This window comes from Rhodamnia argentea, chromosome 11 (genome assembly GCF_020921035.1).
Source record: "Rhodamnia argentea isolate NSW1041297 chromosome 11, ASM2092103v1, whole genome shotgun sequence".
NCBI lineage: Eukaryota > Viridiplantae > Streptophyta > Magnoliopsida > Myrtales > Myrtaceae > Rhodamnia > Rhodamnia argentea.
Window position 1 is genome coordinate 518,441 of NC_063160.1, and position 19,041 is coordinate 537,481.

General features: G+C 41.4%; 4 protein-coding genes and 1 long non-coding RNA gene across 18 annotated transcripts; 2 read left to right on the plus strand and 3 right to left on the minus strand.

The window, feature by feature from the left end:
• Positions 1–8: 8 nt before the first annotated feature.
• Positions 9–10,228, minus strand: LOC115755926 (protein DYAD). Of its 12 annotated transcripts, none has more exons than XM_048272080.1 (11): positions 10,152–10,228; positions 4,653–4,765; positions 4,513–4,536; positions 3,373–3,422; positions 2,056–2,410; positions 1,591–1,974; positions 1,456–1,513; positions 1,283–1,366; positions 862–1,208; positions 667–781; positions 9–535 (listed from the first exon to the last, which is right to left on the minus strand). In XM_048272080.1, the coding sequence occupies exons 2-11, from the start codon at positions 4,679–4,681 to the stop codon at positions 404–406; spliced, it is 1,578 nt and encodes a 525-aa protein (XP_048128037.1). In that variant the 5' UTR covers positions 4,682–4,765; positions 10,152–10,228; the 3' UTR covers positions 9–403. The 12 variants fall into 12 exon arrangements, with proteins under 12 accessions (XP_048128037.1, XP_048128038.1, XP_048128035.1 ...); XM_048272081.1 differs by having other exon boundaries at positions 667–757; positions 1,283–1,369; XM_048272078.1 differs by having other exon boundaries at positions 1,283–1,369.
• LOC115755936 lies at positions 3,832–4,564 on the plus strand. Its single transcript, XR_004017176.2, has 2 exons — positions 3,832–3,948; positions 3,982–4,564. It is a non-coding gene; the product is annotated as an uncharacterized LOC115755936 (long non-coding RNA).
• On the minus strand, positions 7,212–9,100 carry LOC115755933 (acyl-coenzyme A thioesterase 13). The gene is made up of 3 exons (XM_030695557.2): positions 8,873–9,100; positions 8,583–8,726; positions 7,212–7,585 (listed from the first exon to the last, which is right to left on the minus strand). The coding sequence occupies exons 1-3, from the start codon at positions 9,035–9,037 to the stop codon at positions 7,442–7,444; spliced, it is 453 nt and encodes a 150-aa protein (XP_030551417.2). The 5' UTR covers positions 9,038–9,100; the 3' UTR covers positions 7,212–7,441.
• Positions 10,229–11,684: 1,456 nt separating the features above from the next.
• LOC115755934 (VQ motif-containing protein 31) lies at positions 11,685–12,395 on the plus strand. The gene has a single exon (XM_048272090.1). It carries the CDS (start codon positions 11,685–11,687, stop codon positions 12,321–12,323), a length of 639 nt encoding a protein of 212 aa, XP_048128047.1. The 3' UTR covers positions 12,324–12,395.
• A 455-nt stretch (positions 12,396–12,850) lies between these two features.
• Positions 12,851–16,462, minus strand: LOC115755922 (putative pentatricopeptide repeat-containing protein At5g08490). 3 transcript variants are annotated; one of them, XR_004017172.2, is made up of 3 exons: positions 13,273–16,462; positions 12,967–13,070; positions 12,851–12,871 (listed from the first exon to the last, which is right to left on the minus strand). XR_004017172.2 is itself a non-coding variant. In XM_030695525.2 (2 exons), exon 1 carries the CDS (start codon positions 16,080–16,082, stop codon positions 13,314–13,316), a length of 2,769 nt encoding a protein of 922 aa, XP_030551385.2. In that variant the 5' UTR covers positions 16,083–16,462; the 3' UTR covers positions 12,881–13,070; positions 13,273–13,313. The 3 variants fall into 3 exon arrangements, 1 of the variants encoding a protein (XP_030551385.2); XR_004017173.2 differs by lacking the exon at positions 12,851–12,871 and having other exon boundaries at positions 12,881–13,070; positions 13,227–16,462; XM_030695525.2 differs by lacking the exon at positions 12,851–12,871 and having other exon boundaries at positions 12,881–13,070.
• Positions 16,463–19,041: the final 2,579 nt, after the last annotated feature.

The window sequence follows — 19,041 nt, forward strand, 5'->3', positions numbered from 1 at the left end:
CATAAAACGTTCAGGAGGACCAAATGAGTTTTAACATATCCAAATGATCCAAATAGTCATAAAGTAACTTTGCCATTAACGGATCAGCTGATATGAAATACCTACACAAGTCACAGAAGCTGATCAGTCGCGCCTTAACTTTATAGCATCCTTAAGAAAGTTGCCCGGATCTGCACCAAATCTTCGCATCTATGTACCCTCAAGAGTTGGTGCAGCTCCTCCTGCCGATCAGAGTTGCGGCTCCCAATATAAGTTAGATGTTGGTCCTATTGGCTAGGCACTTGTAACTGAGGCGGCTAGTAAGTCCTGTACAAATTCTAAACCCTACAATTTCCTAATGTTCTATTTGCCAGTTAACCTCCATGGCCTAGAGGCATGATTCCAATTACAATGTCAGATTTCTTCACAGATAAAAAGTTGACGGTCCAAATGAAGTAAACTGCCTCGCTGTCTGCATATTACTAACAGCATTGTTGATCTCCACCAGTTGCTGCTCCACCTTGCCTTTCCATTTCGCTAACTCCTTGAACATTTCCTTAACGAAAACAAGATTATGACATTAGATTTGCATGAACTAAAAGCGCTGAATGAAAGTCAAATTATGTGCATATATAACCTATCTGCTTATTGGACCACATAACCAATTGCAAGGCTTAAAGGTCTTACCTGCAACAGAAGGAAAGAATTATCGAACTCCATTTTTGAGTTCACGGTGAAAGCACCTTGTTTCCCGTTATCTACAGCTCCATCGTGCTTCCTGGGTACAAGATCCCACGAATTTCTGACCATGAAAGTGAAATATATATAGGGTGAATGTCATGTAACATGTCATTTTTTGAATCCATGAATCCCAGATTTTACCTGAACATAGCCACTCCTTCCTTTGCTACCTCCAACTCCCTAGCAGACATTGAATTCTGCATGGGACCATCGACAGGCTTCGATCGAGGGAGAGAAGAGAATGGATTCTGCATCACAGCATTACCCTCGAAATTTCCAACGTCAGCACTCTCCAACCAAGGTGCAATATCCTCTGCCTGAATGTTATCCAGGTTAGTGCTCTCCAACCAATCTTCCCATCTTTCTGATGCCGGAGGACTAAGAGTTGTCTTGTGCTGCTTCGCAGCCATGGTGCTCAATGAATTGGAAAGTTCCGCGAGCTGTTGCTCAGTTTTGGTTTTCCATGCAATCAGATCCTTGTACATTCCCTGCTAGAACATCAAAGACGCTAAGCCCTGAGAATCTATGTTAATAAAAATTTGTAGCAACTAAAGTAGACCACCTGCATGCCACTCAAAGAACTAGATATTTCCATCAAACGCTGGCTGGTCTTTGCTTTCCAGTTCATCAATTCTTTGTACATCTCCTGCTAACAGAAGAGGCAGATATAGAACAGGATGAGGCAAAGAGGGAAGGATATGAGTAGTTATATATTAAGTGACGATTAACAGGCACCTCCACTAGATTAAGTTGTCCCTGCCCAGGCTTCTTGTCCACCAGCTCTTGGAAATCTCTGGCAACACAGCAAAAGGAATCACATGTTACAAAAAGTAAGCTTCTTGGCTGAGTCAATCCTTCCAAACAAATTACCTCTTCATATTGGCCATTTCTTCTTTAAGCTTTTCGAATTCTGCAGCAGAAACAGTCTGCTCTGCAGGAGCATCCCCAGGTTTCCATCCTGATGGAGGAATCCAAAAAGGATCCTGCACTCCTGCTTCACGGCGAATATCAGCTAAATCAGCACTTTCCAGCCAATATTCCATAACTCCGTCTGTATTATGCCATCGTCTGAATCGATCTTTCCCACCTGGCGCCACTTTACCATCAACATGCTTCAACAAGTGGTCAAGCAGCCCAGTATCACCAATTCTTCGACGGCCAGCTAATCTGAGTTCTGGTCGTCTAATTGGATTACCAAAAATGGCCCCTTCTGCCTTCAAGATCTCCAGCAAGCTTTGTTCCGCTTGCGTATACCTTCATAATCGAAAAAAATAAATAAATAAAATTTGTCAAATAATGAAAAGCTGAACCATTAACTAAGATTTCTGATCTCACCTCTCTGCTGACCATCTGTCTATAGGATGATCACGCCTTTTTGATTTGGCTTTGACCTGTGTACTCTTCTTCTTTTGCTTTGCCTTTCCACGTTTATATGGTTTAACATCTTGAAAAAGGTGCTTTCGTTTCCCCTTTTCATACATTACAGGGGATTCTGCAGTTCCAGCTTCCCCCTCATCATATCTCACATCATCCTTAGCAGTGCAAGCAGAAAGTTTGGACTTCCTTTCTCCATCCTGACCGCTAAAAGGAGCTTGACGATCAGAAACCCATTGTGCCATCCCGATGCGTTGCAGTTCAAACCAACAGAGACCCTTTTTAGAAGCCTCTTCCCATCCTTCAGAGGTATGTCCTAAAGAAAAGAAACAAATAAGGAGTTTCAAAACACCGCAATATTAGTCCAACTTAACTCAAAAAATAAGATAAAACAAAAAACAGAAAGGTACATGACAGGGTGACCCAAGCGACTGTTACTTGAACTGGGACTGACTTTCAAGGGGAAGAACATACCCTTTGTTAATTGTGAGAACACTAAAGCACCCAAAAGGAATAGAAAGCAACATAAGAGAACACATGCATGAATGTGTTATGACACCACAAACACACATGATGAATACTCTTGAGGCAAGAAACAAAAAGAACAGGCTTTCTACTTTGACAGCATGTGCTCGTCCCAATGAAAGGAACCACTCCGACGAATATCTCGCTTCACAAAAGTAAGAACAGATTTATCTGATCATGCAAAAAGATATGAATGCCCGAGTACCGTAGTTAGATTTGCTTCAATAAAGAGCTTCCATAAAACGCATTTTTCCTTACAAGCCAGATCAAAACGGTCGGGCAAATGAAAACAATTCCCTTTATAGAAGAAACATTAAACTACATACAACTCAGCAAGATCTTGCTTTAAATGCATGCCCTCACAAGCCAGATCAGTAACGGTTTGGTAAATAAAAACAAGTCCCTTTCTAGAAAAGAAGTCAAACTACGTATAGCTGATGAAGTTTGAAAAAAAAAAAAAGGAAAAGAGTGTACGCCATGACGATGAGTCCACAAACCCACTATCATCGTGTCAATGAAACAACCAGAGAATAAAAAGTCGATGTTCTTTACCAGACACTTCCATCACAAGGCCCACAGCCAAGGTCTAACAAACAGCTCGGAGGAGAACAATAGGAAACATACGGTGGAAACTCTTTCCTATATTTTCTAAAGCTTAAACAGCCATATATCTATAAGAAGAGGCAATTATGAACTACTCCTCACAAAGAAACCAGGACTAATGCGGAATCTTCCTCATACAGTGGACCACACCTTCGACTTTGCAAGCAATGATATGATCGAAGTGGCTGTCTTCGCATGACCTGAGCATCAGATGAGCAAAGAAGTTTTAGTATTAAAACCACAGTTTTCAACACGCTCCAGCACTCCTTCCTCTCATTTCGCAAAGATGAATGAGGAAACTACGTAGTACTTCAAGTCCTTCAGACAACTCAAAAGAAAGATGACCAATGAATCGGATGAGTTGTTAACACATAATAAAAAGTCACACGTTTTCGTGCTAAGTGGGTTCAATATATTGAGGAAGAAAATTTACTGGGGAGAGGGAGAGAACGGGAAAAACAAAATTGTTAGCCGAAATTCTGTTCAATCAGATGATTTCTGGCAGAACAAAATTTTTCGCAAGCACTTTCGTGAGCCCCAAGTGGCTCGTTCTCAACTTTTTGTATGTTTGTAGCATCGGCGGCTTCTCCTACACAAGATTAATCACACGGAAGAGAATCATCGACGCCGTCATTGATATTTCGATTTCCACGGATAACCCTATGAGTAAAGACAGGTTCTAGAGGCAATGGTACAACCTCCACAATGACAAATTAAGAGCAACAAGTTAGAAATAGTTGCAACGGTCACAGCAACAAGCAAAACTTACAAAGATGGGAAGATTACCGAAGATACCAAACCTGTAGTAATTGGCGACATAACTTAAAAATACGGACAGCCTCTCGACCAAGAAAGTCGATATAAGATATTTCGGAAGCATGCTGTTTTGTTTTCCTTTTCCGGAGCAAAGATACAACCTCTGTTACCGACATTCCGGGTCAGGCTTCAAACTTACCAACCTCCCGAAACCCACAACACAAGGATACCCATAAACCAACAGGGCCAGTAGATTAAGCACATGAAACATGACTCATACACACACTCAGCGTACCATACAATGTAAACCACACGTGCGCGTGAACGTGAGGACTACCCATTCATCACTCTCTCTTTTTTCTTTTTTTTTCGTTTTCGGTCGAAGACCCATTCATCAGTTTAACAAGTAGATAGGGGTGCAAATGTTACAGGCCAACCACGTGCAAACTCCAAGGAACAAAAGAAACACAAACGAGACTGCAGAAAGAAGCTAAAACAACCCCAAGGAAGACAACCCCGAACGTCGAATCTCACCTCTGCGTTCTCCCTCGTTCGGTGCTGCATTATCGCGGGCAAAAACATCAAGAAAACAGCGACGATCATGGAAACCAAGAACACGAGGGAGAGGAGGAAACGACAGAGAGAGAGAGAAGGCAGGGGCAACGAAACAGTACCTGGAGCCACAATGCGGGTTGTTCAACATCCAAAGGACCGGCGTCGAAGGGGGGGAAAAAAAACCCTAAATTCCCTGCAACCGTAAGGTAAAAACCCTCGCTCGTAAAGCAGCAGCCAACAAGGAGAGAAGAAGGAGAGCAGCCACAGAGAGAGAGAGAGAGAGAGCAAAGACTTTGTTTTTTCTTTTACCTTTTAGGGTTTTACAGTGAGAGTGAGAGAGCCAGACGACCGACCACCTCTCTTCTCTTCTCTCCTTTTCTTTTTCTTTTCTCTTTTTTTTTTTTTCCTCTTCTCTTCTCTCGGAGTGAGAAATGATATTTATATTATCAATGGGAAAACGAAAAAGGCGTGACACAAACTGACAAAAAAAAAAGGCTCTTTTTTTTAATTTTTAAATATATATAAATATATATTATAATATTATATTGAAATAAAATAGTTTAAATAAGGAAAAGCCCAAAAAAAAAAAGGAAAAATCGAATGCTTTTTTGGTAGTGCCCCGTCATCCCTCGTTCACATCCCTTATAATAATTTGGGTGCTTCAATCACGTCTTCAAAAATTAATAATATAATCCTGAAAATATTTCAAATTTCTCTACTCCATAATTGATCCAGCTTGAGCTTATTGGAAAAATTATTTGATTGAACCGAACTCCGGGTTTTAGAGTTCCAAATCGACCGGTCCTCAGACTTGGGAGTGTGAAATTAGGAACGCCCCCGAGAGTCGAGTTTACGCTGAGGCACGAAGAGTTGCGCCGTCTTCACTTGACTCGACTCCACTCGATCGCACTATTAATTGTGTCGATCGTGTACCCAAACCGGCACCCGATTTTTTTTTGTGCCAAAGTATTGATTATTTCATGGCCCGTTATATTCTGTCGATCCCCGTTTTAGAAGGCCGGTAAATAGCGTTACTTTGATCCTAAAAATAGCATTTTCGACGGTTTCGGAATGGCCCCGTTTAATTTGCATTAGACCCATGGAATCGCGAGTTTAAAAGCATTCTCCCACTTGAGAAACGCTAGCCGTATTTGGAAACCCAAGACACGATACCGTATCATATCACTGGTTATTTTTTTTTTTTCCTTTACGACTTTTTCACACTTAATTACGACGTATTTTGTTCGTTTTTATACAGCGTAACCAGATTATATGGTAGGATCGGGGTACCGGCAAAGCGCTCATCAGTTGCATCCGTATTACGTTCAAATAGTGACTGTGTAGGATCACTTCTTTGCATCTATCAGTAAGACCCCTAAAGCTGTTGCTGTCTATACGTGATGAGAGAGATCAAGTTAAGGGCCGGCGGGATCACAATTCACCAGAAAATGCCCGACCAGGATTCCTCTGCCAATCCATTCGTTGTTTGTAAATCGGAAAGGACAGCATCATAGCAACCTTTTCTTGATGAACTCGAGAATTCTCTCCCTCTCGCTATATAGTACACAGGCATATAGATAGTGAGAGCTCCAGATATTTACATAAACATGCGACCACTGACGAACTTCCGATTAGGATTCCGCAACGCACCGAGCAGAAAGCAACCCCCCAATGTCCTACAGGGATCCGGATATCACATAAACACGCGAGGAAATGACAGCATAACCCTGCTAATCTGTAACATTAGCACATGTAAGCAATAAGCTCCTAGGCAATCAATCAACTCACAGCATGTTCAGAAAGGTAACAAAGAAAAGGTCAATAGACTTGGAGGGACCAAACTACTTCATTCTTTAAAATCCAAGAGTGTGCCAAATGGCATTTTTCCAACCTTAAACAAGAATCGAATCACTTGAATCATTTCATACCACACACGAACTGAAACTACTACAAGAAACAGGATCCAATATCAGTCCCATTCCCACAGCTAGAGGATGGACTGAATTGGCAAGTATGGTCGAGTTAATTCGGGAAGCTGTTCATTTATCTGAAACGGTCAACAAATCTTTGCTGTGCACAAATAGACCATGACCGCCATCTCCTAGATGGACACCCAATCCGATTGTTCCCCTGTGTGATACCGAATTTCACTGCATGGGTATGAGCAATCTTCAACATTCAACTCTGTTGGGAATTAGACTCTACTCTACCCTGAGTTCATTCCCACAACATCCAGCTTCAAGTTTCAACCAAAGTTACCGTGAAAGCCCCTCAGTAAAGACTGGTTTTCCCCAAGTAGTAGGTCCTTGTGAAAAAAAGATGTCCACATTGTCATTCATAAGGGCCTCGATAGAAAGCTGCAAGTCTTAGTGTCCTCAAACAGCAACAACAAATAGCATGAACCAAACAAACAGACAATTAATCCTGCACATCAGAGTTCTCCATATTCCACCTAAACTCCCCAAAGTTGATTGAACTGAAAACACTAGCAGATTAAATGAAATGCTTAGACCATTTTAGCTATCATTTTCAGCTGAGATAGGCAGAAATACTGCATAGAAATTTCCTCAATGTACCGTGATTATCAACAAGCTACATTCATGATTGCATGTAGCTGTCCCCGGGCAGTTGCGGTATCCTGGATTCTCAATTGTGATTGATCATCTGCTCAGGCACACTTTAGAAAGCCACTTACTTCACACTAACCTTGTCATTCGTGTATAGACAAAATAAAATGATAGATTTGACCTTTGATAATTAGCCGAGAAAATATAGCATCTAACAAATCCAGAACCGTACTAAAGAATATTAGCTTTGGAAATCTTTCATAATCAAATGACACAAAAGTATACAATTCCGATAAGAAACACTGACAAATAACGGACATTTCTGCAAGTTGTCAAGCTGCTCACATTTTACTAGGCACAGCAAGATACTTAGTATGACGCCCCTGAGCAATAATTTTTCCACTCCTTTTCTTTCTAAACTCTACGCTTGTGACACCAACAGCCTTCCCAACACGCAAAACCTTCGCCTCAATCTCAACTTCCTCCTGAATAAAGTCAGAGAAATTTTTCATGTCTAATCAGCAACTACAGTACCCAAAAAAGCTAACAGCACAACATACATGATAAAGTAAAATCAAACCAAGTGTTGCAGCATTTCGTTGTTGTATAACCCGAGAAATTTAAGAAACAAGATGGTATATGCAGAGCCCTGGAGGAAAACATTTATCCTAACTAGAGAATTTAGAATATCAGAGAAACTGTCTATTTAAAACCACAATTTCACCAATAAACAGTCCATCCCATCATTGTGTGCCAACAGCTCGGTTGATCCAATAAAATTTGCTTTCTAGAGTATAAAGAATAGCTCAAATGTTTCTTCTCAAATCCCTTCACTGTGGCTTGGCAAACTATTTTGCTCAGGTACAATGCCAATCAAGAGCTTGTTTCCTTTGTGCTTCTGTAGGAATAACCATCAGCAAGTAAGAAATCCAGCACTGAGGTTTTTCCAGATTAATTATTTTCACTTTCCTGGGACAAGTAATACGTAGAACCAACTTTTCGGGACCCGAAATCTGAAGCAAATTAGAGCAGCAGCTACAGCAGGAGACTATTAGCTGAAGACCTTGTCAGATGTCGTGATACCCTCGGTTCTTAATCAGTGTTTGTATTTCGGTTATTTGTTACTTGGCAAACTAAATTTTTTAACAAGCAGTCTGGTGAATCTAGTTTCTACGTGGGTTGCTTGTGAAACACGGAAAGAGTACGTGATCTCAGGATGAATTCTCCCATTTGGATACATGGTTCCATCTCTTACCTATCATTTGACAGAAAGCCAAATGGACTTTGAAATATAATTTGTTTCAGCTTAAATCTGTCATCATATTCTCAAGTGCTGTTCATATTCTTGCTTCTTATATCAGATCGAGTCAACCAAAATTGGATATACGCATCGATGCTCAGTAGCTGCGAGCCTGTGACTGGATGTTCTACGAGATGCATTTGTGAGTAAGTGGCAGGGGAAGGGAACAGAGTGAGGCTTACATCGAGGAAAGCAGCATCCAAGTAGGAGACGTTAATCTCGACGGAGACGCCCGTGAGGGGGGCTCCGACGGTGAACATGACGGCGGAACCCACCACGTCCACAAGCGTCGCCGTTGCTCCGCCGTGCAAGAAGTTGCCCGCGTTCTGCAACCGAAAAAAATCACGAGAGAAGTTCCCTGAGTAAGAACCCTAGATGAAGCAAGCACCAACAGCGATAGTACGACGGATCCCACATACCCAGATGAGCAACAGAATGAGATGGAGAAGGGGGGAGAGAGATATCAGGTTACCAGTAAACGAGGGGGTACGGTCATGGAGCAGACGATGCGACCGGGCTCGACGAGGTCGAGACGGAGGCCTGACATGACGAGGCTCTCGAAGAGCCTCGGAGGCAGCTTGTCATCTCCGTCTCCCCCCGCTGCCTTCTCCAAGTACCTTCTCACTTCATCCTCCATTCTCTCTTTTCTCTCTCTCTCCTCTCGATATGGCTAGGGGAAAGACGAAGCTTTGATGTGCTTCTTCTTCTTCTTCTTGGGATCCGTTGATGATTCTCAAGAAATGAAAATAGAACAGCAAATGAATATGTGACAATGAACCATGAGACGTCACACTCAAGATCATTGAACCAAAAGGCAAAAAAAAAACAGGTTTGTTTTTTTTTGGTCGGGATTTTGGATTTAATAAGTTGATGATTTGACGTTTTCTAAATACGTTTGAAGTAGGATTCAACAGACAACTTGAGGTCAAATGTATTCGCAAGCTCCTTTATATTATTCGTACGTCGAAAATGGTGTACTTATCTTTCGATATAATGGGAATAAAAAGATAATAACTTGCACAGCTTTCACACACCATAAAATCGTTGGAGACTGTGTCTCTTCTTTCTTAATAAAAGCGAAAAAAAAAAATGAACTACGGATTGGCACGGTTGCAAAATTCCCCGTTATTTAATCTCAAAATCCGATGATTACAAAATCTGTAACGGACTTGGTTTTGTTTTTTCCTTGTTTTGGAAATGGATTCAAAACAATACCCCCCAATCATTTTTAGTGTCACCCGAAGCCGACTGAGGCTTGATCCGGAAAGGCCAAAAAAAAATTTTGGGTCGGTCCGTATCTTTGTTTGGGTATGTTGTTTGGTTTTGACATCCCTATCTACAACTACTTGGTATTTGATGAAGTTGTCTATTGAGGTTGGTTGCATGTTTGTTACAGAAAAGCCTCTCTCTCTCTCTCTCTCTCTCTCTCTTCTCTTTTTTTTTTTTTTTTTCTGTTCTCAATAACCCAGAGGGAGAATCCTTGTTGTCCTCGTCTTGCAGTCTGTCGCAGCAAGAAGCGAGATCCCGCCTCCACCTTGCGACCACCAAAAGTCCGAACGGAAGGAATTGAACTCGGTCGTGCGAGCACAGAAACGAAAGAGAGTGCCGGTGACGCGAGCATCCCGATGCAGCGACAATGTCATGAGAAGTGATTTTTGCTATCTTTAGGATTTTGTTTTTGAGTCGAAAGAGCCGTGTCCAAAGTGAACTGTCAAGTTTGACTCTAGTCTCGTTCAACCAACAATGCCAACCAAGGAGAGAGAGGGGGAGAGAGAGAGGAAGAGAGGAAGTTGAGGTTGTTTTGCCTTTTTGTGTAACGAGGGGTGGCATTTGGTCTGTCCTAACTGGCTTTTGAGTGCACGCCAAAGACCTCCTCATTTTCAGTTACAAAGACCTAACAAATCACTCACTCTTCTTTTCTTTTCTGTTGTTTGGTCAATGGATTCAAGCATGGTTGAATGAACGCATGACTGCATGGGCTGGGCGTCTCTCCCCCACCATCAATCTGCAAAGTCCCTCCCAAGGTACGATCCATTCGCTTCCAATCCATTTTCCTGTCTGTCTTCGGCGCATCGTTTTGCATTGAACTCCGTCCTTGAATCACATTTAATTTGCGTCGTCGTAGACCGACAATACTTTGTGATGGAAGAAATGCAGGATCTCTGTGCATCACCAACTGGGATCTAGAGCTACTAATAATGATCAACAGGAGCAAAATGTCACCAGTGTTCCTCTCCCCACAATATTTCCCCAATATGCTCTTCCTTTCATCTGCACAAGTCATGTTTCTCCTCCTACATCGTCAATGCCTACCTTCCTTATCTTAGTAAGCCTACCTTCGTGCCACTAATTTAACTGAAATGATGATTTTGAAGTTTGCTCTGCCTAATCCCATGTGGCTAGTTCATGGCCTTTATGTTGATCCCACTTTTCAGATGCCGGTAAAGTCAAGAAATACCAAATCCACTATAATCCTAAGTCAATTGCCCCAATCTGATCTTGCTGGTATCCAATCAAAAGACCAGAGATTATACTGGTGGTAGAGCAATGCACTTCTGCATGTTTGAGGAGGTCTTTTTACCCGCCGCTTTCAACACAACCCAATCTGCATATGACACTTGACAGATATTGACAACGATAGGGGGAAAAATATGAAGCAATAAAGCCGCTGTTACTCGATTCTGCATTTCTCCCTCCCTATCACATACCAGAAAGGTGCTTGACTTCAGAATGACAGTTTCTACACCTTTCTTGTGGGTAACAAGCACCATGCCATCTTTTTAGGCTTTGCCATTAAGTTTTGCTGTTGTTCCTGGTATAAAAACTCCAAACAAAAAGCCATTAGAATACACGTCATGCTAATGAACTATCAATAGAGATGACCGGCATGTTTTTCACACACTAACATTCTGATGGAGTCACGACCAGAATTTTGAAAAGAATTTTCAAACCTTACTACAAAACTTCAGCGTGCAATATACCAGGCCATATATTAGCATAACCACTGCTCTTACTACTTGCTAACCATCTATTAGGAGCATTTGGAAATATTTTTTTTCTTGATTGTTATATAAGGCAAAGGATAACACGAGGTTGACTCTTCTATTCATGAGTCAATGTAACAGTACACATTTGAGAGTTGCAACTTCATGCCATTTCACCAATTTCATTAGGATGACTTTGAATTTGATTGCAGGCTGAAGCCATACCCTTAGCAAGGTGAAGAAGCCTCAGCTGGGGGCAAAGAGAAAAGTCTTCCGTTTTCATTCCAGAAGTGAACATTCATGGAGAAGCCAGCAACGCCAGGTGCAGCTGTTTCCAGGCCCGCAACCACATTTGTACAAACCGACACGAACACTTTCCGAGAGATTGTACAGCGCTTAACAGGTCCATCAGAAACTGATGCATCACAGGAAGGCTCTCTCGACAGAATTGGGATCACAAAGATGAAGAGGCCAACAGTTTCACTGCAAGAGAGAAGGCAGTCCATAAGGCAGAAGCTTCAGATAGTCAAACCCACCATCCACCTCAAACCTGGTTCATCAACTGACCAACACTCCTCACTTTCCAAATCAATCGGCAATTCTGATGCCATCTTAAGTCCGCTGGGAACCCCCACCATCCACCTCAAACCCGGTTCATCAACTGACCAACACTCCTCACTTTCCAAATCAATCAGCAATTCTGATGCCATCCTAAGTCCGCTGGGAACCCCTACTTCAAATTTCTCGAAGCTTTCCATAATCGAGCAACAAAACAGGGAACACACACCTGCGCAGTTCAATAGTCAAGAAGAAGAAAGAGCCATAAAAGAAAGGAGATTCTATCTGCATCCGTCTCCCCGTTCTAGGCCAGGGTTTACTGAACCAGAGTTATTAAATTTATTCCCTTTAACTTCTCCTCAGACAAGTGAAGGATCATAACTCGAGCAGTAAACCGTGCTCTTGACTCGTAACTTCAGTGAGTAGTGCATGTGTGCAAACCCCCCTAAACCATCCCCCAAAAAAAAAAACAAGGAAAGATATTTACCACCTTATTTTCAGGCTATGACATGCCCAATATGTTGTATACCTGCAATTTGTATTGAATACGTGTTTCAGTACACTAACACGAGGGACTTCCAGACTGTCCAAGCTTCTTCAGATAATCATTTTCTGCTTCCCTATTTTAAGACTGAGGGCCTGTTTGTTTGAGATTTTTAAGAAGCAAAAGGCCATTTTTTTCCACTTTCCTGCCAAAATTTAAAATGTTATCAGAATCTCAAAAAAGGTCTGGAAAAATTATTCGTGAATTTCCATGTCAACATTCGTGTATTGTGGAAGCTTCAGATAATGCAAGTTAAGGAATATCCATAGTGCATCCGTCCCAAGTTTTAGATTAAACAAAAAGTAAAAAGTAAAAGCATATCCATGCGCCTTAAATCTATGTAAGGTCTTCAAAAGTGTCTATGGCAATTGAGAATCAATCATCACTGCAAGCATTAAAATTAGTAGTTTAATCATAACTGTTCAAAAATGTACTATCAAGAAAAATAGAACAGGAGTTAAGGAACTCGTATGGGTCTACCCAAGACAATTCCTTTTATCCAGTGGGAGTAGAGGAACAGTGGAGTGACCAACTTAGCCCAGAGAAACAAATGGCATGAAGTCTCCTTCAAGATTCAAATTTCCCTACAAAAGGAACATAGAGAAGTACAATCAAATACTCACAAGTTGCAAACTTGGAAATGTGTGTCTGTTTGAAGATTAAACATTACATAGGCAGCTAGTCACACCAAAGTGTACATGGGTTGCAAGTTGAAGGCTACTAGAGAAGGAAAAACTCACTCATATCATACATCTGCAACACCCAAGCAAGACAAGGATATCTTACATCGAGGCGTGCAAATTAAGTCTGCTCGGCAATGTTAGGCATTAAGTGGGATTGAGTAGCATGTCAACAGAGGATCCAGCAAGCCTCTCCTTGATTTGTTGATCCATGATACTTAAAATGCTGAATATAATGCTTCTTTCCGGATGAGAGTAGTCTCCAGCAATAAACACGTTTTTTCTCCTATCCACTTCAATCCAGCTGCATCCAGCAGGCTTTCTCAGATCTCTTGTTTTGATGAGCTTTCTCATCTCCAAAACACCATCCCACCTGGCATGTGCAGCATAAAGATTTGACATCACAATGTAGTTCCCCGCGTCATTGGCTTCGATTTGAAAAAGATGGTCTGCCACTGCTCGACCCAATTCCACCTCATGGTGAGTCCTACACGCACCCAATAAGGTCGCCCAAATATTGGCATTAGCTTTAACAGGCATCTGAGTCACGAAAGAGTACGCATCATTCACTCGACCTCCTCGAGCAAGGAGATCCACTAGGCAAGCATACTGTTCCATAGTTGGCGTCATTCTGTGAACATTTTGTATCGAGTCAAATACGTCTAATCCTTCATTTACAAGGCCAGCGTGACTGCAGGCAGACAATACACAAGTGATGACAACATGATCTGGTTTTACACCCATTGAAATCATGTGATAGAAAATTTTAAGTGCTTCTTCCCCCATACCATGCATAGCGAAGCCACCAACCATTGTGGTAAACATCACCAGATCCTTATGCGGGCTCAACTGGAAAAGATTATAAGCATACGCTATGCTTCCACATTTTGCATATATGTCTAAAAGAGCAGCATTTAGTCTAACATCCTCAAAGCAAGCTCTGAGTGTATATGCATGACACTGCCTCAACAAATGAATGGAGGCAATCTGAGCACATACAGGGAGGAGGCTCATGACTGTCAGCTCATCGGGCTTCGCTCCTCGAGCTTGTAACTGATAAAAGAGAGTTAGAGCTTCATCGAAGCATTCATTTTCAGCATAAACTCTAACCATTGAATTCCAAGCGATGAGATCTGTTTCAAACATTCGGTCTAATATCTTATACGCATCATCATGTGATCCATGGTTCACATAGCCAGAGACCGCTGAGTCGTATGAGACTGAATATTGTTTATTCAATAAACTATTAAAAATCTTCGAGGCACCATCCACATCACCGCATTTACCATATGCTTCAAGCATTGCGTTTCCAATAGTGGACTCTTTCTCCCCTACCAAAACACCGGACCTGATAATGTATCCATGTAATTCTTTGACCAATTGTACTCTCGAAACTGAAATGGAGAAATTTACTAAGATAAGCATGGTGACAGCGTCAGGTTTAGTTCCTTCTTTGAGCATCCAGCTTAAAAGGTCCAGAAACTGGCTATGAAATCCTCTCTCACTGAAGGCATCGAGCATCGTGTTCCAAGATACCACATCTCTACTTGAAATCATAAAAAACGACAAAAAAGCCGCCTCTACATCATCGCATCTTGCATAAAAATGAACCAAGTTATTCCTCACTGTTGTATCCCCAAATAAGCCAGGGTGTCGAAGTACGTATCCGTGGATCTGTTTGCCCCACTGAATCTGCCTTGATTGTGCACAAACAGGGAGAACACAAGCAATAGTGACACTATCTAGGGTAAACCTCTCGGTCAAGACTAGTTCATGAAAAAGCTGCAGTGCTCTTGACCATTCATCATTTGATGCATATCCTGCAATGACTGAATTCCACGAAACTAAATCTCTCACCTTCATCTGTCTAAATAAGGTCTCTGCCTCTTCTACCAGTCCAATCCTTAAGTAGAATGTCATAAGTGCATTGCAGACAGAGATCTCTGCTGCAAGCTCAGTTCGTTGAAACACAAAAGAGTGTATCTGTCTTCCAATGCAGCAAGCGGTGCTATTTTCCAGAAAACCACAAACAGGCAAAATATTTACAATCGTCGCATAATTGGGTGTCGTTGATCCTTTCAGCATCCAACGGAACATTCTGAAGGCATCATTTATCAGCTTGTTCTCTGCAAACCCAGCGATGATTGCATTCCATGAAACCACATCTTTGTCAGGGATGCAGGTGAATGCCGCATAAGCATCAGTCATAACTCGCCCGCATTTTGCGTACATTGAGATTAGTGCGTTTCCCACAAGGGTGTGTGTGTCCAAGCCAGATTTAATGACAAGCGAATGCGCCCTCTTCCCTGCATCCAGATCACCTAATCGAGCACACAAAGGAAGGACGATGCATAATGTGACAGAGCTCATCTTGGGGTCCCGGACAAGATGCAATTTATTGAACATCCTCATTGTCTCAGCCTCAAGCCCTTTGGACCCAGCAAACCCAGACAATACAATGTTCCAAAGGACAACATCGGGGCTATGGATCTGACCAAACAACTTTTGGCAGTCATCCAAAGTTCCGGACTTTGCATACAAGTTGAGCAGCGCTTTTGATATACACAAGCAAGAAAGATGGCCGAGCTTTAACGAATGCCCATGAAGAGTCTTTCCCAACTGGAGGGCCGAGAGGGCGGTACAGGACTTGAGAACAGATGAAAGGACTTGGTAATTGGGTTTGAAAACAGAGGAAGACCGGAACTTTTGAAGGAAAAAAGAAACGGTTTCCTTGTGTCGGGCATTGGTGCAATAGTCCCTGATCACGTCGCTCCATGCTTTGAAATCCGGTTCGTGCATGTCCGCAAAGAAGTGGGTTCTCGAGTGTTTTCGAAGGCAATATATACGGTAACTACCGGCATGAAGACTGCTTAAGCGGCATTTCGACAAACAGATTATGGGCGATCGGCCCAGCATTGAACTGAATACTACAAGGGAAAATTGGATTGATTGCAATAGTGGGTTGCCATGACTGCCAAAAAGGAATGCCGTCCGAAAGTTGGCGCTGAGAGAAGATGGAAGAACAATGACGTCACCCTCTCCCGGTCTCCCCTTGCGACTCTTTCGACGTTAAAACTGTCGAGAGCGAGCTCGCAGAGAGCTGAGATCATTTTTTGATTGCGTTCGACTTTGTTGAGGATGAGCTAAGAACCTGCCTCACGAGGCTCTCCGATTCCTCGCCAGGAGACGTGATTTTGAACCGAAGCCGAAGATTCACACCGGGAAAGGCAATGGTGTCGGTCCGAGTCCTACAATACCCGCCCAGTCGAGGGCATGTTGCGCCGGTGTCGTTTTAACCATGTTTGTAGCTTAAGAAAACTTTACATGAGCTATCTTATTCATCTTTGTTTTTTAGAACCCGTCTCTCTGCTCTTTTTGACTAATTTTCGAATCTTTCGACCAAAAAAAAAAAAAACTAACTTTCGAATCGATAATCACTCTTGTAGAATTGATTTACAAATACGATTCATAATGTGACATGTTGACTTTATTGACAATCGAATATGACCCGCTTATTTAAAAATTCACTTACAGTTAAAACAACTTACTTTGCATACTAATGTTACAGTACATGGAATTGTTCAATATTTGTTTGGATTGTAGTATATCGTTACTTAGTCCACCCGTTTCGCGAATTTTAAGTGTTAGCGCTTTTAAGTGACGAGTGAAGGAATAAATGATTTAGTAGATATTGGCAACATAATTGGTGCGCTCTAATCCATTAAATATACGTTTGTTAAATAAATTAAGTGACTCCTTCGTCACCTAATACATTATGTGGTCTTTGGCTTGGACCAATTAATTAATATGTATTTTCGGCATTTATCGAGGTTACCAAACGCATTCTTAGTTCCTCAAGCGATCATTTATGCGATGTAATCCTCTAACTTTTCGGATTGTGCAATATTGTCCATAACTCTATTGGATAATTTGAAAATCCAATATTGAAATCCCTTAGATTCTCTTGATAATCACAAAACCTTAGAAGAGTATCCGATGAGTTCTAAGAGATTTATGTTTTAACTGTTATAATCATCTTGTGATTATTGACGAATGGAAGAAATACACAGTAAATACAACATGACTTCAATAAAAAAAATTAAAAAAAAGAGGGAAATGCTGAAGAACTTTGTGCTACATTACATATAGTTGCAGCATGTCCTATCTGAAATTGAAGAGTCAGCTCACGGATTTCATTTTGCTAATTTCATATATGATAGTATACCCAAGTTGAACATTCCTGTAAGTGATTTTTTTTCAAAATCAAACAAAGAAGAGAGAGGAAAAGAGAAGAGGAATCAAAGGTGTTAAGCATCGCATGAGGCCATCGGACTATACTTGTAGCGGCATTGTCAAGGCTTTGCATAGGGTTATTGGGGTAACAGACCCAGCAAAAGTAGCGCTCGAGTCGAGTTGAGCGATCCAAGGTAAATGCGATCCCATTGGGGGTGGCACGACCTCTAGTAAGGCTCGCCTTGGGTCGTGCCACCCTAGCAAGTAGGCGCCCCAAATTGCGTGACCCAAATGAGATATGCCGGAATGCGGTGTGGGCATGGCGGCCACCACCCTAACTCTTTTGTCTCTGGACTTGCAGTATATTGAAGAAGGAGACGAGAGTAGAGTGTTGGCAATATTGAAAATTTTCATCATCTTCTTCTTCTCTTATAAACCCCAAACCTCTCTTTGCCGTTGTCACATGCCTCAAATCTTTGCATGGAACCTACAACATATTTAATAGGGCTGCCCCATACACTAATCAGTCTTATTAAAATTACATTTGCAACCGTCGTCCGACTCATCTTATCTTCCGAAATATTTAAATTAAAAGGTGTGTTCTCTCTTTGTCCAAATACTCTCACTCAAGCTTAGGAAGCTTCCTTGAAGCTTCTTCAGAATGAGAACTACCAGAGGTATCTTTTATATTTCGTTTGAGGTATTAACAATTGCGCGAAAGCTAATTCTTTGATAACTCAAGGGCGTGAACGCAGAGATCAGACAAATTAAGAGTTCGAACTTGAGGTAAAATATCAGAATATATTTGGCATTTACTTATAATATTTTGGACCCACTTATAGTATTAGCAAAATCCCTAGAATGCTAGGGAAATCGTAACTTGGTAAATTTTAACTTTGATAATAATTCGATTAGCATATCAAAGTACATCCGTCATTGTCGACGTTTAATTATTTTTCACCATCACTCTCTATAACCATTTTGTGTATAAGCATCGATTAATTTAAGCATGTTGAAATTAGTAAATTGGTACTTACTTCTTTGAATTTAGATTCCATGTCAACTATGTATGAGCCTCAATGAAGTCATGCTTGGAAAGCCGTAATTTCACTGATGTCATCCAAAGTCGAAACTATCCATTTATTATCTTAATATCCTGTATATTATCAATGTAGAAAAATCCCAGATATACTAAAGTCTCACAAAAGATTGGGTTGTTAACTATAGGGATTTGAAACGCGCAAGCCTCGTGGAAATGAACTTATACAAATATTTAGTGCGATTTTAGTTTACGGCAATCGACCGACGGAACAAGCAATATGTTGCGATCATCGATCCGTAATGGGTAAACTTATGCCGATACGGTGTAGAAAAATTGATATGTCGAATGGGCGTGTTATGGTTAACATGCAATCGGAGAATGGAATCGAAGCACAAGACAGAGGTCATCAATTCGAGTATTCGAAATTGGCGGCCCCGTTTAGAGTGACTTGTTGCTTCATCTTCGTCGAATTCACGCTTGAAACATTGAGATTATGCAAATATTGTAAGGTACAATTATAAACGAGTTCCACAAGTTTCGTAAAATTAATAATTTTGGAGGGAAACTCATCCTCTGTGATATATTTTGCTTTGTTCTTTA